General features: G+C 42.1%; 1 protein-coding gene across 5 annotated transcripts in view; it reads right to left on the minus strand.

Annotated features, from left to right (window-relative positions):
- The window catches only part of LOC141154849 (plastin-3), an 88,074-nt gene that overhangs the window by 11,731 nt on the left and 60,796 nt on the right, over positions 1–15,547 (minus strand). For 4 of the 5 annotated variants that reach the window (XM_073641347.1, XM_073641350.1, XM_073641348.1 and 1 more), the window contains exons 5-10: positions 12,240–12,369; positions 8,837–8,969; positions 8,580–8,661; positions 7,356–7,521; positions 6,741–6,883; positions 604–630 (exon numbers count right to left, since the gene is read on the minus strand). In XM_073641347.1, coding sequence (XP_073497448.1) covers positions 604–630; positions 6,741–6,883; positions 7,356–7,521; positions 8,580–8,661; positions 8,837–8,969; positions 12,240–12,369 — 681 coding nt within the window. The remainder of the gene's footprint in view (positions 1–603; positions 631–6,740; positions 6,884–7,355; positions 7,522–8,579; positions 8,662–8,836; positions 8,970–12,239; positions 12,370–15,547) is intronic. The other variant, XM_073641351.1, reaches the window with a different exon arrangement.

Genomic DNA, 15,547 nt, shown 5'->3' on the forward strand with positions numbered 1-15,547 from the left:
GCTGCGGTAGTAGACGCACCCTTACGAGTAGGGGTTAATTAGGTTATAGGTACAGATGAGTGAATTGATTGAAAAATTAAATTCCTTTTGAGTTTTCCAAAACATTTTGGATTCAAGAAAATGTGAAATTTTTGGGATTCGATTTGCACAAATTCAGCAAAATGGTGCTCAAATGGCTGCCATTTTGCTAGGTCTTCTGGAGGGCTGGAAAGTTGTTAAAAATTGAAACCCAAAAAACCCACATTTTCTGATGCATCTGCCAATACTTCTCATCCTCCGGTGGGTTTTTGTTGAAGCAAACGTACTCTAGTGGGGCGATGCATGTGACCATGTCGGTCCCACATGTAATTTTTTTTATATATATATTTTTTTTCTACTGCTTTATGCTACGATTTATGGAAACCTCAGAGTTTTTTTCACAGAACACTTTCGACAATCAAATTTTTGTGAAATTTACTCATCATTGCACATGGACTATCACAGAAAATCATGCACTGCATGCAGTGTTCTGGAAGTGTTACTTGTAGAGTGACATAAGGGTCTTTATCCCTTCCCATAAGAGTCTAAAAAGTTTTGGCCATATACATGATGTAAACAATGTACCTTCACAGAATTACCAAAGTCAGTGAGCTGAAGGAAGAGGCGCAGAAGAGACAGAAACGAGAATCCACATGAAGCATTGAGGGAAAGAGATGGCATTAGACAACATCTAACACACCATAATGGAAGAAATATTAGTATCTGAAAGTCAAGCCAATATAGCATAGATGCATCTTAAAAAGGGTTATCCACCATTGAGGACAATTTTATTTTCTGTAAATTTTTAGGGCTGAAAATTTTTGCAATTGGTTTTCATTTCAAATTTTGCACAGTTTTGCTTCTCCAGGCTCTTTGTTGCACCGCACATTAAACTTTGATGTGGTCTGTGGTCATAAATCTGCTCAGTTGCAGAAAAAAAAATTACAATTTTCTTTCATCATTTAATAAAAATTAGCTCACTTAAAGATTTTCGGTCAACTTGTTCTGCAGCCAGCAATAGACGAGCAATACAGAGGCAAATGGTGCAAAAGTTTTAATGAACAATTGCAAAAATTATTTTTAAAATCATTTTAATCAGTAAAAAGAAAAAAAAAAAAAAAAAAAAAAAAATTGATCCCAAAAAGGTGGACAACCCCTTTAATAAATGCATCATAAAGATAGAAATGCAGCCACTTTATCACATTGCTGGACTAAGCATAATAAGCAGTCTACTTCAGACTGATTCTCCGCCATTAGAGACACTTATCTATGTATGTTATCACGTAAGCAATATAATAATATAATGGAAAAATCAGAAGCCTTTCCGTCAGCCATGAATGTCCTCACAACAACCTGTTTCCTCTAAAAAAAAAAGCTACGGTAATTGATTTCAGACTATTATGTTATTAGTTTTGGTATAAAAACTAAGCAGAAATTACCTAAAGTGGTTTAAAAGCTGGAGCTACAATTAAGGACGTGTTCACACATTCAGGATATCAGAATTTAACAGCAGATTCTGCTCATATATCCTCAAGAAATCCATAACCTATTAAGTGAATAAAGTTTGGGACAGCTTTGCAACAGATTATGTTGGGACCATTGGCAGATTAGAATTAGGGCAATCTGGGCTACCGCCCATGGCCAGATTGCCCTCATTATTATGTGTACGCCACCGATGCGGCGCACATATCCCAGAAGGCAGGGGCGCACACCACTTCTTCGGCCGGGTCAGCACTGCTCCTTTAAACTTGCTTGTGTGCTGGCCCAGCTGCAAGACAGCTAATAGACAGCCCTATGCGCGGCCGTGTCTGCTAAAGTGACGTAACGCAGTGCACCCAGTACTGCTACTTACCACCGGAGAGGAGCTGGACGACAGGAGCAGATGGGGGAGGGGCTCATACTGGACGCGGGAGGCTACGTGGGGGGGGGCTCATACTGGACGCGGGAGGCTACGTGGGGGGGGCTCATACTGGACGCGGGAGGCTACGTGGGGGGGGGCTCATACTGGACGCGGGAGGCTACGTGGGGGGGGGCTCATACTGGACGCGGGAGGCTACGTGGGGGGGCTCATACTGGACGCGGGAGGCTACGTGGGGGGGGGCTCATACTGGACGCGGGAGGCTACGTGGGGGGGGCTCATACTGGACGCGGGAGGCTACGTGGGGGGGCTCATACTGGACGCGGGAGGCTACGTGGGGGGGGGCTCATACTGGACGCGGGAGGCTACGTGGGGGGGGGCTCATACTGGACGCGGGAGGCTACGTGGGGGGGCTCATACTGGACGCGGGAGGCTACGTGGGGGGGGCTCATACTGGACGCGGGAGGCTACGTGGGGGGGCTCATACTGGACGCGGGAGGCTACGTGGGGGGGCTCATACTGGACGCGGGAGGCTACGTGGGGGGGCTCATACTGGACGCGGGAGGCTACGTGGGGGGGCTCATACTGGACGCGGGAGGCTACGTGGGGGGGCTCACACTGGACGCGGGAGGCTACGTGGGGGGGCTCACACTGGACGCGGGAGGCTACGTGGGGGGGCTCACACTGGACGCGGGAGGCTACGTGGGGGGGCTCACACTGTATATAGGGAGGCTACGTGGGGGGGCTCACACTGTATATAGGGAGCTACATGGGGGCTCACACTGTATATAGGGAGCTACATGGGGGCTCACACTGTATATAGGGAGCTACATGGGGGCTCACACTGTATATAGGGAGCTACATGGGGGCTCACACTGTATATAGGGAGCTACATGGGGGCTCACACTGTATATAGGGAGCTACATGGGGGCTCACACTGTATATAGGGAGCTACATGGGGGCTCACACTGTATATAGGGAGCTACATGGGGGCTCACACTGTATATAGGGAGCTACATGGGGGCTCACACTGTATATAGGGAGCTACATGGGGGCTCACACTGTATATAGGGAGCTACATGGGGGCTCACACTGTATATAGGGAGCTACATGGGGGCTCACACTGTATATAGGGAGCTACATGGGGGCTCACACTGTATATAGGGAGCTACATGGGGGCTCACACTGTATATAGGGAGCTACATGGGGGCTCACACTGTATATAGGGAGCTACATGGGGGCTCACACTGTATATAGGGAGCTACATGGGGGCTCACACTGTATATAGGGAGCTACATGGGGGCTCACACTGTATATAGGGAGCTACATGGGGGCTCACACTGTATATAGGGAGCTACATGGGGGCTCACACTGTATATAGGGAGCTACATGGGGGCTCACACTGTATATAGGGAGCTACATGGGGGCTCACACTGTATATAGGGAGCTACATGGGGGCTCACACTGTATATAGGGAGCTACATGGGGGCTCACACTGTATATAGGGAGCTACATGGGGGCTCATACTGTATATAGGGAGCTACATGGGGGCTCATACTGTATATAGGGGGATTATGTGTAAGCTCATTGCATATAGGATCTCCTCCTGTATAGCGGGATGTCAGCATACTTAAGTGTGTTTAATATTAAGAGATACAATTAATGTAAAAAAATAATTAATATTAATATTCAGCAGAATTAATTCCAACCTATTGGTTCGGCCTCCACAATAGTCAGTATCTCAAATGTGACCCCTTAGGAAAATTAATCTCCCACCCCGTTATGCATAACGCTGTACACAAGGGAAAAATTTGCGTGCCGCTAACTCTATTTTTTTCCCCATTTACAGATCTGCACCAGAGCACCTGTATACTCACAAACTATCACATGATCTATCAAAGGGGATCATGTGACACATCAGGTACCTGGGTAGGCCCACACCTTCTAAACTGCCCGGGGCCCTGGCTACTCTTAATCCACCCCTGCTTGGGACCTTGATTGATGATTACCAGTAGGGGAGAAGCAATCTCCACCCACTAGAATTGTTACTGGGTAACTTGTTCTTATTTGTATTTTAGGCCATGGTAAGACTAAAAAAGTAAAAAATGCAGGTAAATTACCTTACACGATCACAACTGCTTTGAACAAACGTTGCAAAAGAGACTTTGCAATATATCTTATATAAATATGCTTGTTTTTCCACCTATGAGCCACTTCTCCATACACCTCCTATCTAGCACATAGACAGGAGAGCAGGATTTTCTCATTGCTGGGTGTACTATGCATGGGAAACCTCATAACCTCTGGTCTCCACCCAGTAGCTCAGAGACAACTGAACACCGAATATCAAGCTTCAAGAGTGAAAACTTGTGGGAATGCAGGGAATAAGCCATATGATGGCCAAAAAGGTTTAACCCTTTCGCAACCCTGGGATTTTGAATTTTTGCTTTTTCGTTTTTTGCTCCCCTTGTTCCCAGAGCAATATGGGAATATAGGCAATATGGCCATGTGAGGGCTTATTTTTTGCGGGACGAGTTGTACTTTTCAACACCATTACTAGTTTTACCATATCGTGTACGGGAAAACGGGGAAAAAATTCCAAGTGCGGTGAAATTGCAAAAAAAGTGAAATACCACAGTTTTTTTTTTTTGTTTGTTTTTTACCACGTTCGCTGAATGCTAAAACTGACATGCCATTATTATTCTCCAGGTCATTACAGGTTCTTTTTTATTTAAGTGGTGAAAAAAATTCAAGTTTGGTAAAAATATATTATATAATATATACAGCACCATTTTCTAAGACCTGTAGCGTTTTCTATTTTTCAGGATCTGGGGCTGGGTGAGGGCTTATTTTTTTGCGCACCGCGCTGTCGTTTTTATTAATACCATTTTTGGGTAGATCCGATGTTTTGATCGCCCGTTATTGCATTTTATTGCAATTTTGTGGCGACCAAAAACGTAATTCTGGCGTTTAGAAATTTTTTTATCGCTACGCCGTTTACCAATCGGATTAATTCTTTTTTTAATATTGATAGATCGGGCGATTCTGTACGTGGCGATACCAAATATGTGTATGTAGGGGTTTTTTTTTATTATTTTATTTTGAATGGGGCGAAAGGGGGGTGATTTAAACCTTTATATTTAATTTTTTTTATATTTTTAAAAACATTTTATTTTCACTTTTTGCTTGCTTCTATAGTCTCCATAGGAGACTAGAAGCAGCAACTGTCCGATCGCCTCTGCTACATACAGGGTACCAGTAGATCCCCTGCAACAGAAATGCTCCTGTGCTATGAGCGCCGACCACTAGGTGGCGCTCATAGCGACCACCTCATGACAACCACAGGCGTCTGCTGCAGACCCTGGGTTGTCATGTCCACCCATCGGTGACCCGCGATCCCGTGATGGGGGTCACCGATGGGCGGGGCTTAGGACGCGCTTCCCGGAAGCACGAGTTAAATGCCGCTGTCAGAGATTGACAGCGGCATTTAAGATGTTAACAGCCGCGGGTGGATCGCGATTCCACCCGCGGCTGTTGCGGGCACGTCAGCTGACATGTGCTCGGTTCAGTGCGGGCTCACCGCCGGAGCCCTCACTGAACCGGGGGATTACAGCCCGTGCGTACTATTACGTCACAGGCTGTCACTTGTATACATATATGGCAGCTTATGGTAAATAGTTAGTTTATGCAATTTACCAATATATTTCTAAATGGTGCTTTAATCTTCAGCTACAAGACCGGCCCCTGCCCTGGGGTCCAGGCAGGCCCTATTGTAGTTTTTGTCTAAATAAAACAGTGTTTCCAGTGTCAGCACGTGGTTTTAGCAGGGTGTGAAAGGAATCTGCCAACTACTCATTTCAATAGCCAAGCTGCAGTGTTTCTATCAGAAACTATGTAAATGGAAGAAATGGGGGCTGGTGTGGCAGCACCTTATCCACACAGCTCTGACCAGGTATCAAGGCTGGAAGGCCTGTGGGTTGTCTTCTACAAATTGGAAAAGCACCTTGTAACCGAAGGTAAGGGCACCTTTTAGATGGCATCGCATAAATTACTAATGTGAGCTCAGTTAAAGGAGTTTTCCTGCCTTAGGAAATAAGTCTGCAGTCACTGACTACATACTTGTGAATCCTCACCTGTGCACTGCGCGCGGTGAGGATTCTCTGGCGACAGCGGGCACGAGACCACCTGTATGACTTTCATACATGCGGTTACATGCAGACTAGACGTGCTTAATGCTAGTGTATTGAGTGATGTCATATATACGTCTAGTTGGAATGTGGCTGGATGTATGCAAATAGCATACTTGCGTTCACATGAGCCTCCTGGCGCAGACACCCGGGAATCCTTAATGTGCACAAGATTGTACAGAGTGACTGCAGACTTATAACCCAAGACTGGACAACCCCTTTTATAAAGAATAAACTGATGCTATTAGCTCAGATAATTGCTATAACAGCCCATTAATCCTGGTAATTTATTGTCAAAAGTTGCTAATTTCCAAAACCAAAAGCCAATCCGCACTATTACTCAAGTGTGAGGCATACGGTAGGCCCTATAGAGTGAAACAATTGTACAGGCAAAGAATACCAACGATGGAAAGTGGCAAAACAGGACTCCGACAGTCCCCTTACATTCAAGCTTGGCATGTAGAGGACCATTGATTTTTTGGTAACTAAACCATTAAGAAGAACATGTGGAGGATGAGAGTACAGATTTAGAGGCATGCAGTACAACATGAATGTAACAAGGCGTCATTAACAATCCCGTGCAAGGCTGAAAGTCAGACACACAATACATTATTAATGAGCTGTCATCCTTCATGTTGTATCATTTATCAATGTCCACGCTGGTCCTACACGAGTACCTTAATATCGGAGCTGAAGTTATTGATTTTCTGCCAGCCTGCGTTCTCCAGATGGTAATTGGCCCATCTCAGGAGCAGCTCTTCTGGGGACAATTTCATAAGATCTTCCAGCGTTTCTCCATCACGAAGTAAAGCAGCCAAAGCTGGAAAAGATCAGCGAGAGGTTGCGATGAAGAGAACCATTCTTTTATGTTTAGTATAGAGATCCAACCATTTACAAGTTACTGAATAACGATTTAATAGGGCATACTCCGCTACAATAATCTAAAATGTGACAACTGCAGAAAGAAGCCACATGAGAGTCTCAAACATGGAATAGATTAGGGCTAGGGGCTTGCTCACATGTTGCATTTTTGCAATGGAAAAAAATTCAGTGTTTTACAGTACCTGCAAAGTGAATGACATTTCTGCAATTCTATGCACATGCTGCTTATTTTTATCTTAAAGATTTGAACAAAAGCATTTTTTCCAAATCTTCAATATGTTAATTCTTTCAGCATTTTGGCAGCATTTTTCACATTCTGGTTGTCACCCCCCCACTGATCTGGTATTGGGATAGGCAACCCCTATTAAAATACCGGACGGCCCATTTAAAACATTCTTGCTGACCCTTACCTTCATTCCTGCTGAGCTCAATGTCTGCAAACAAACCAATCTTTATAATCTGCCACAGAAGCCCCAACACCAGGTGAGGTTTTCCAGCCTTAAGATCTTCTGCGCCGATGTTAACCACATGGCAGCCAATGGCAGAGGCAGAGTTTAATGCCAAATTCAGATTTTCCTATTAACCATATAAAAGACAAAAATAACCAAAATTTATTTAAATCTTCTTAAACTCTAAATGGACACAGACAAAAAGAGTAAACTTTATTTACATTTAGTAAAAAACTTTCGCTTCTAAAGGGGCTTTCCTCAGCCCTTTCTGTTAAAGAGCAGTACTCCATTGCCGCCTCCTTTATTGACAGTTGCATCGTCCCGCGGCTGGCCCAAACTGAGCCCTCACCAATCCTGCAAGCGAAGGCAGCTTTGCCTCTGCAGCATCAAAAAGAGCACAGGAAGCATTGAATTTGGCTGTACAAATAGATCTGGACACCTTTAGGACAGCGATTACATGCTCTATTGGAAAGAGCTTGTAAGAACTGCACTCAGTGCCTAGAAAACTGTCCACTGCTGACAGATTGTAGTGGTAGCCGATATCAAGCAATAAACAAAAAAAAGGATTTTTGTTAAGAAAATTGCGAAGTTGATTTTTTTTTTTTCTTTTTTCTTTTTTAAGTACTTTGGAATTTTAACCATTTCTGTTAGTGAGAATTACCCTTTAAAATTGTTCACGACTATAATGTTTCCTAGAACCATCACAATGGGGAGATTGCACACGGTTTTGTTTTGGAGTTCAATGTATAGTCAATACAAGAGGCTGTTGAATGCCGGTATTTGATCATTTTATAGGATCTCATAATGCGGCAATATATTGCTGGGATATGGCATCACTTTATGATCATTGGATTTGAACCTTTGGAACCCTTCCAATCCATCCTAAAAAAGTAAGAGGCCACAACCCTGGTTCAGCACTGCAGCTCCATTCAGATGGATGTGGCCAGCTACAGGTCAGTGGGGAGGCCAAGAGCGCTGCTGTGCAGGTAATAAAAACAGGGAAAGGGCGCAGCACTGAATTCTCAGGGTTGTTGAGAAGCCCCAGACCACCAATGATGACATAAGCAATGGCATGTTACTAGGATAAGACAGAAATAACCTCCACACTAAACCGAGAGGGAACATTGACATCACAGCTTTGACTCTGAAGGCTTGTGTGCACATATTAAAATCTTTGTGACTCACCTGAATAGTGAAGGGAGTCAGTTTCTTCTTGTTGATGGCCCTTTCATCAATAGTGTCCGGTACAGACAGGTTAATCATTTTACTGGAAAATAAAGATAGAATAATTTTATTATGAGGTCTTAAAACTGAGAAACCCCAAGGTGTGACTCTCCACCTGGCCTAGACAGGTTGTCTACTTGAAGCCCTATACAAAAAATGAAGATCTGCCAGAAAAAGTTCTCCGGTGTCCCAGTGGTTGGATCTTCAGCACCACTTACCACAGGACAATGCCATCTGCTAAAGCCCGGAATAAATCATTGGTGTTTGGATTCATGGGCACAACATGCTTGCTGTCAGGGTCATTCTCCAATGCCTTATTTATCCAGTTGACAAAGGCATACTTTTCCTCCTCTAAAACAAAAAAAAAAAATAATATAATATAATATAATATAATATAATATAATATAATATAATATAATATAATATAATATAATATAATATAATATAATATAATATAATATAATATAATATAATATAATATAATATATATATATATATATATATATATATATATATATATATATATATATATATTTCAAATGGGGACTTTAATATTGGTCACCAACCTTTACAACAAAAAGAGGAGAGTATCATACATGACAGTTATTTGACAACGAGGAAGCATCTAGGCAATGACCAAGTCAGTCACCAAACTCAATCCAGCTGATGGTTTCTCGGATCCGTGACAGTCAATGAAAGAGGATGTGTGTGGCAACCATGTTGATCACTAAATTTAATTAATAAAATAGTCTTCATGATCAGTAGTGGTTGGATGAACTGTATCCCTGTTTCCTAATAATCCATGGATAGAGTGCTCCGGCCGATCGCAACTCAAAGTCCCCAAGTGCAGAGGAAATACCATCAGTCATGTCACCTTAAGCTACAATGGTCCAGAATGGACATACTACCATCCAACAGGTTTTGAAAAGTTGTGCTTTTCTTCAGGTTGAGTAAATACATTTCTTGGTTTCTTAAGTGGCCCCATCATACCTGTTCTACCTCAATGATGTCATGAGCCTCACAATATTCAAAAGAGACCAATCGCTTTGAATATTGTGCGATCTAAGGTAAATAAGGTAGTGTACCCACTCATCCCGGATTAAGAAAACCACAACTTTTCATTGAAAGGTAATTTGTCCACATTGGACCTCTGTGGCCCAAGGTAAGGTCACTGATTGTGTTCTCTGTGCACTTGTTGATTTTGGACAGTTGCGACCGACCGGAGCACACTATCAATATGGATTAGGAAACCAGGATACATTTCATCCAACTACTTCTGATCAAGGAGACCATTTTATTAATTGGATCTAATAAATGGGGTGGTCACCTCACTCCTCCACTTTCATTGACCATCACAGACTTGAGAAACCATCGGTTGGCCTGAATTCATTGCCAGCATGCTTTCTGACACAGGTCGTTCATTTTCATTGCTACAATTCATACAAATCTTACGGGGTTTATGCTGACACATGAATTTATGACATTAGTTTATAGACATCAGAGCAGGAGGAATATTTTTATATCAAGCTTTCAGTATTATACTTAGGCAGTAACAGGCACACCTAACTCTGCTACGGTGTTGGCCATTAGAAGCCATATAAACATGCATTATTAGCTTAACCCTTAAAATAGGTCATCAACTACTGGCAAAACCAGGGATCTTCTGAGTAAATTGGCACTAGAGTTTGCATTACTTCGTCCATTGTGCTGGGACCCTAAGTACAACAGCTTTCACATTCACTTAAATGGGAGAGAACGGCACTTTCATACATCCCAAATATACCAAGCATGAACCCGTGCTAGTTCTGGTGCACCAGGGTCACTTCAAATCAGCCGATTATTTGGTGTCCATCTTCTGGAACACCTATTTCTCTTATATTGAACCTTGTCCGCTCATAACGTGCCTCTGTTGGCCTCCAAAAAAATGCATAATCCATAATCTTTATTTTAGAGGAATTTTACTCTGATGTAGCCTATACAGCCTCTATGTACTGTCATATAGAAGTACATGCCAATTCTGCTTTGAAAAAAAAAAAAAATCAGGTATGGTGAAATTTTTAAAGCATATAAATGACGATTTTCAGGAGACCCACTCCATACCCAATTTGTGAGTCTGCACCGTGGCAGAGTTTGATGATAAATCATCGCATGGACACACACACACACACACACTTCAGGAAGCAGTGCCTTGGAAATTAGCCAAGTCTTTTAAGGCTATGTGCACACGAAGAAGAAATGCTCAGGATTTTTTTCTGAGCGTTTCTGCATCTCCCTGGCAGAAAAAACACATGCAGATTGTACATGCATTTTTCCTGCCAGGCAGAAGCGTTTGTGAAGCATTTTTAACATGCGGGTTGTCAAGCACTTTTAGCATCACTTGGAAAAATGCTTGACAACTTGGTCACACTATATAAATCCATGCAACCGGCATAGATTTATATAGTGTGACCAAGTTAATAGTTAAAAAAAGAATAAAAATGGTAAAAAATAAAAAAAAAAATAAAAAAAACAACATTATACTCACCTTCAGATGGCCCCCGGTCTCCTCAGCGATGCGTCCACTGTCTTCGGCGGCTCGCGGTGCTCTAAAAAGGACTTTCCATGACGTCATTTAGTCATGTAATGGTCACGCGACCATCACCTGACTGCTGACATCAGTGGTCGCGTGACAGTCACATGACGTCATGGAAGGTCCTTGCAGACCACCGCCGGAAGCCCAAGGAGACAGCAGCGCGCCGGAAAGTGAGTAAAAGGTTTTTGTTTTTTTGTTTGTTTGTTTTTATTCTTTAACTACAGGTATTATGGTACCCGGATCTGGAGGAGAGTCTCCTGTTCTCCAGACCCGGGTACCATCCGCGCATTGAATCGCATAATATCCGCTTGTGTACATGTCATGCAGATATTATGTGATTCAATGCAAGTCAATGGCGGCGATTTCACCGCATTAATGGTAGTGCTGCGTATTTTTCCGCAATGATAATCTGCAGCGGAAATTTCCACAACATGCACAGCACATGCGGATCATCATTGGGGAACATTACAGACCTTGCAGCAAGCTTTTTTTTTTTTTTTTTTTTTTTAAGTGTTTCCACGGTGGAAATAACGCCACGGAAACGCTTAAAAACCGCATCGTGGGCATGCAGCCTAAGGGTTAAGAAAGTCTCTCCAATTTACAGGATCCTCCATATTATTCCAGGAGGATCATCACGTATGGTTACAAGGTCTGCTATGGGAATAAGATCTCATCTCTACACTCAGGTGCTGAAAACCCATTTAGCAAAGTGTAGAAGGTGAAAAGATGACCTTTAATCACTAGAATCTTGGTGCTCAGTTATGGTTTGGTAATCCAAATGGGCCATCCACTGGCAGAGGAGCCTACTGCTCGACAAATGGCACTCACTTCAATTTAAGTATTAACAAATCCGACAATCTCAAATAAATAATATATGAACTACTTCAAATTCTTCGTAGTTTCATTAAATTGCTCACAGGCTCAGATGAATTAAGGGGTTTTACTTGGGAGTGTTAAAAGTAGATGATCAGTATTTCTAGACGAAACACTTACGCGACAAGTCAGATTCCAGTTTCCCATTTAGAAGCTTTGGCTTTCTATACACATACCTGAATATGAATGCTGGGTGCCCTCACTAGACAGTTCCGAGGTGCCTCCGATGGCACAAATTCCCTCTTTGCGGTTGATTGCTTTCCGAAAGGTTTTGGCAATGTCACTACTTTTCAACTCTTGTACAAGCTGCAGGGAAAAAAAAAATATGGATGAGAGGATTGAACTTCAGGCTTAAAAAGGGAAAGCAGCAAAGCTTACTGTATTAGGGACTAATGGATATTACATCAACTGCTATATGAATTTAGACTCCACTACTTGTTCCATCCAAAAAGATTAAGTGCCCAAGGACAAAATCTCCAGCATGTCCGCTTCTTGTCCTTTTAATAGTAAAAACATTTTAAGTAGACGAAAAAGTATTTCTTAAATTCCCCAATGGGCACTTAAGGATAAAAGCTCTACGTCTCAAAGATATACAATTTATGAAGCGTATATGTATGATCTATATTCACACCGACAGACAAATTCTGCTCTTCAATTCCAAACATAACATTCGTCCTTTCCCCATTATTTTCCACCTCTCATGCTACTCATCAATCTCTCAAACTGATTAATGTACACCCCACAACCCAGAATTTGTTAACAGAATATATTTGAAAAAAATAGTTTGTAAACCAGGTAACCCTTAACCGTATCCAGTGTAAGACTGAAGAACATTGGGCCCACCAGAGGATTGGATTCTGAGGGTCCACCTTTCTCCACCCACTCAAGAGCCCCATAGCAGCTGCAAGGTTTGCACTACAAACTCTCCTGAAGGAGAAGCCAGGGCCCAACGGAGGATTCTCCATTTCTCTGGTGGGCCAGTCCAACCCTGACCATACCTGTATTTTCAGGTGAAAAAGCAGCAATTTGTCTATGTACATAACACTTTTTTTAGTCATTACATAGGTCTATAAAAAAAAAAAAAAATATTCAGGTGCCAAGGGTTTTTGAATAGATTTAGGGTATTTTGAGGGCGCCAAATTAAAAAATGTCATTACTTTTGCTGGATTTGTTCTATTTGTTAGATAATTGATCCATGAAAATAACACATTCACCCAATGTGACTTGTGTATGATAACAAATGCAGTAGATTTTCGTCTTTTGGTTCATCTTCTGACTCTGGATTAGGTAATGAAATATCCCATATAATATTGTATTTCAATTTGTAGGCTTACAATGCTATAAAAGCGACTTTTTGAAGCCTGAATTATACTGTAATTAACTATTAAATATCTCAGAAACTAGAGCCAATGTGGAAAAACAGAAGTCATTCTTAAAATCGGCACCATAATCTTAATATAAAACCGTTCAGACATAGTTGGCACCAAAATCACTGTATACCAGTCTTATATGATTTGTATTATGCATTTTTCACCTCCGCATGCTCCAATTTCCCCTGAGCTGGTGGGTTGGAGAATAGCTTTTTGTACTGTCTATGAGAAACAAGGACACAGATTCCTGTTCTCCACTCTCTATGAAACACACAGAAGCAGCGCAACATCATACAGCAGTAGTAGTGAGCAGTGTAGCTGTGAATACAGCTCTAGGGTGAGAGAAACACTTACTAGAAAGCAGCGGCAAAATCATGAGTCTCTCTGCCTTTCTTTCACTCTACTTCTAACCCTGCCCCTCAACTTTTAAAAAACAATTCTGTATGAGACTAATTTGAACGCTCAGTGATCTCTTGAGCAGTACAGATGAGCTGTTTTTTTCCAGAGTGGATGAGGAGTTCAAGAAGCATTGGGTGTTGAGGGATGGGAGAGAAGAGGTTGATGAGTGGAGAGAGTATTTCTCTGCTAAGATATATTACAAAAGTTTCTTGTACTATTTATTGAAAGTTTGCAGAAATTAAGCGATATTTTAAACTGAATTTTTAAAAAATATGAGGGTGGATATTAGATAAAAACATGTATACTGTAATAAGAATGCTTAAATTTCATGCTCAAAGCAACAGTGGAAATTTGTATTTTTTTAAGCCTGTCCTTAATGCAAAGAGCGATATATTCCTCTCTGAAAACCAACATGTTCTGTGTTTGTTTTCACTCTAGGCTTAGCACGAGACAAAAGACGGATCATTTCATGGAATATTCCAGAAGCATTGCAGGCAAAGACCATGCTTATCTAGTCAGCAGAAGCACAATACCAGCCAGTTGTCACCGGTGGCCGAGAGGCAACAAGCCCTCGGAGCACTTTTGCTGTGTGCGTCTGATCCCCGAAGGGCGAGCACCATGGATTAGTGTACCTGCCATATGTGCAGCACAACTAATTCCACCGGATACATTATTTACCACCTGTAACAAAAGGGACCACACTGTCACCTTCATACAAAGGATTGTGCTGGTTTGACCGGACGACAACGCTGTACTAATTTCTACGGGATCATTATATATATTTCTACACATATGGCTAGATGCAGATGGTTGCCATCTGCATCTTCAATTTCAAGTAATGCGCCTACATATCGATATAGATTCTTACTGCGGCACTACAAAAACTCTGGGAAGTCTGAAGCTTTAAAGGGTTAATCTCATGTACACTAATGGGTAAAACTGGAAAAACACAAAACATTGCAATTTTATTTGTCAAAGGAAAAATCCTCTGTTCTCAAGATTGGAGCATTTTCTTATATTTATTTTTTTTTGTTTACTGCTTGGATTCCTAGACTATCGGCCACTGTTGCAGTCCAGTGGTGGTGTAAAAGGAGAAGCGCTTAGAAGCTTCATTGAAAAAAAAAAAAAAAAAAAAAAGCTTGTAAGTGCTGCTCTTAAGCTGGACCGCCAGAGAGCACTGAGCTCCTAACCTGGCAAGCTTAAGTGCAATATTGCTCCTTCGATGCTACAGAGACAAAGAAGTCTCTTCAGTATTGAGAGTGCAGCAGACTGATGATGCCACTGGTCTGAACTGTCAATCAGTAGTGCAAACCTCCCATCAAGCAGGAACACTAGCAGCAGTGCGCTCTAGAAGATAAAAGCAGTCCCTTTAAAGGGGTTGGCAACCGTATGAAAAAATTAGCCCCCCAACTGACCATGTAAGAAGTATAGAACCACCATGTTTGTGTTAATAGGAGACAAGATGATGGCCATCTACACTGCCCTGGCTGCCAGGGATGGGGAGTCAGTAAGCCAAACATCCAACTCCTCAATTTCCATGACACCGACTCCAACTCCCTCATACAAGGCTCATGTTTAAGTGATGAATGTGTGCAGCAGTAAATTTATCTCAGCTAAAAGTCTAGATCCTTAGATCAGGATCAGGACAGACATTTATAGGACATTTCATAACTTTCCCAAATGCTTATGAAAAAAATATTCCCCACAAACTGCAT

Source organism: Phyllobates terribilis, unplaced genomic scaffold (genome assembly GCF_046119375.1).
Source record: "Phyllobates terribilis strain yellow unplaced genomic scaffold, ASM4611937v1 Scaffold_7__3_contigs__length_470593459, whole genome shotgun sequence".
NCBI classification, from domain to species: domain Eukaryota; kingdom Metazoa; phylum Chordata; class Amphibia; order Anura; family Dendrobatidae; genus Phyllobates; species Phyllobates terribilis.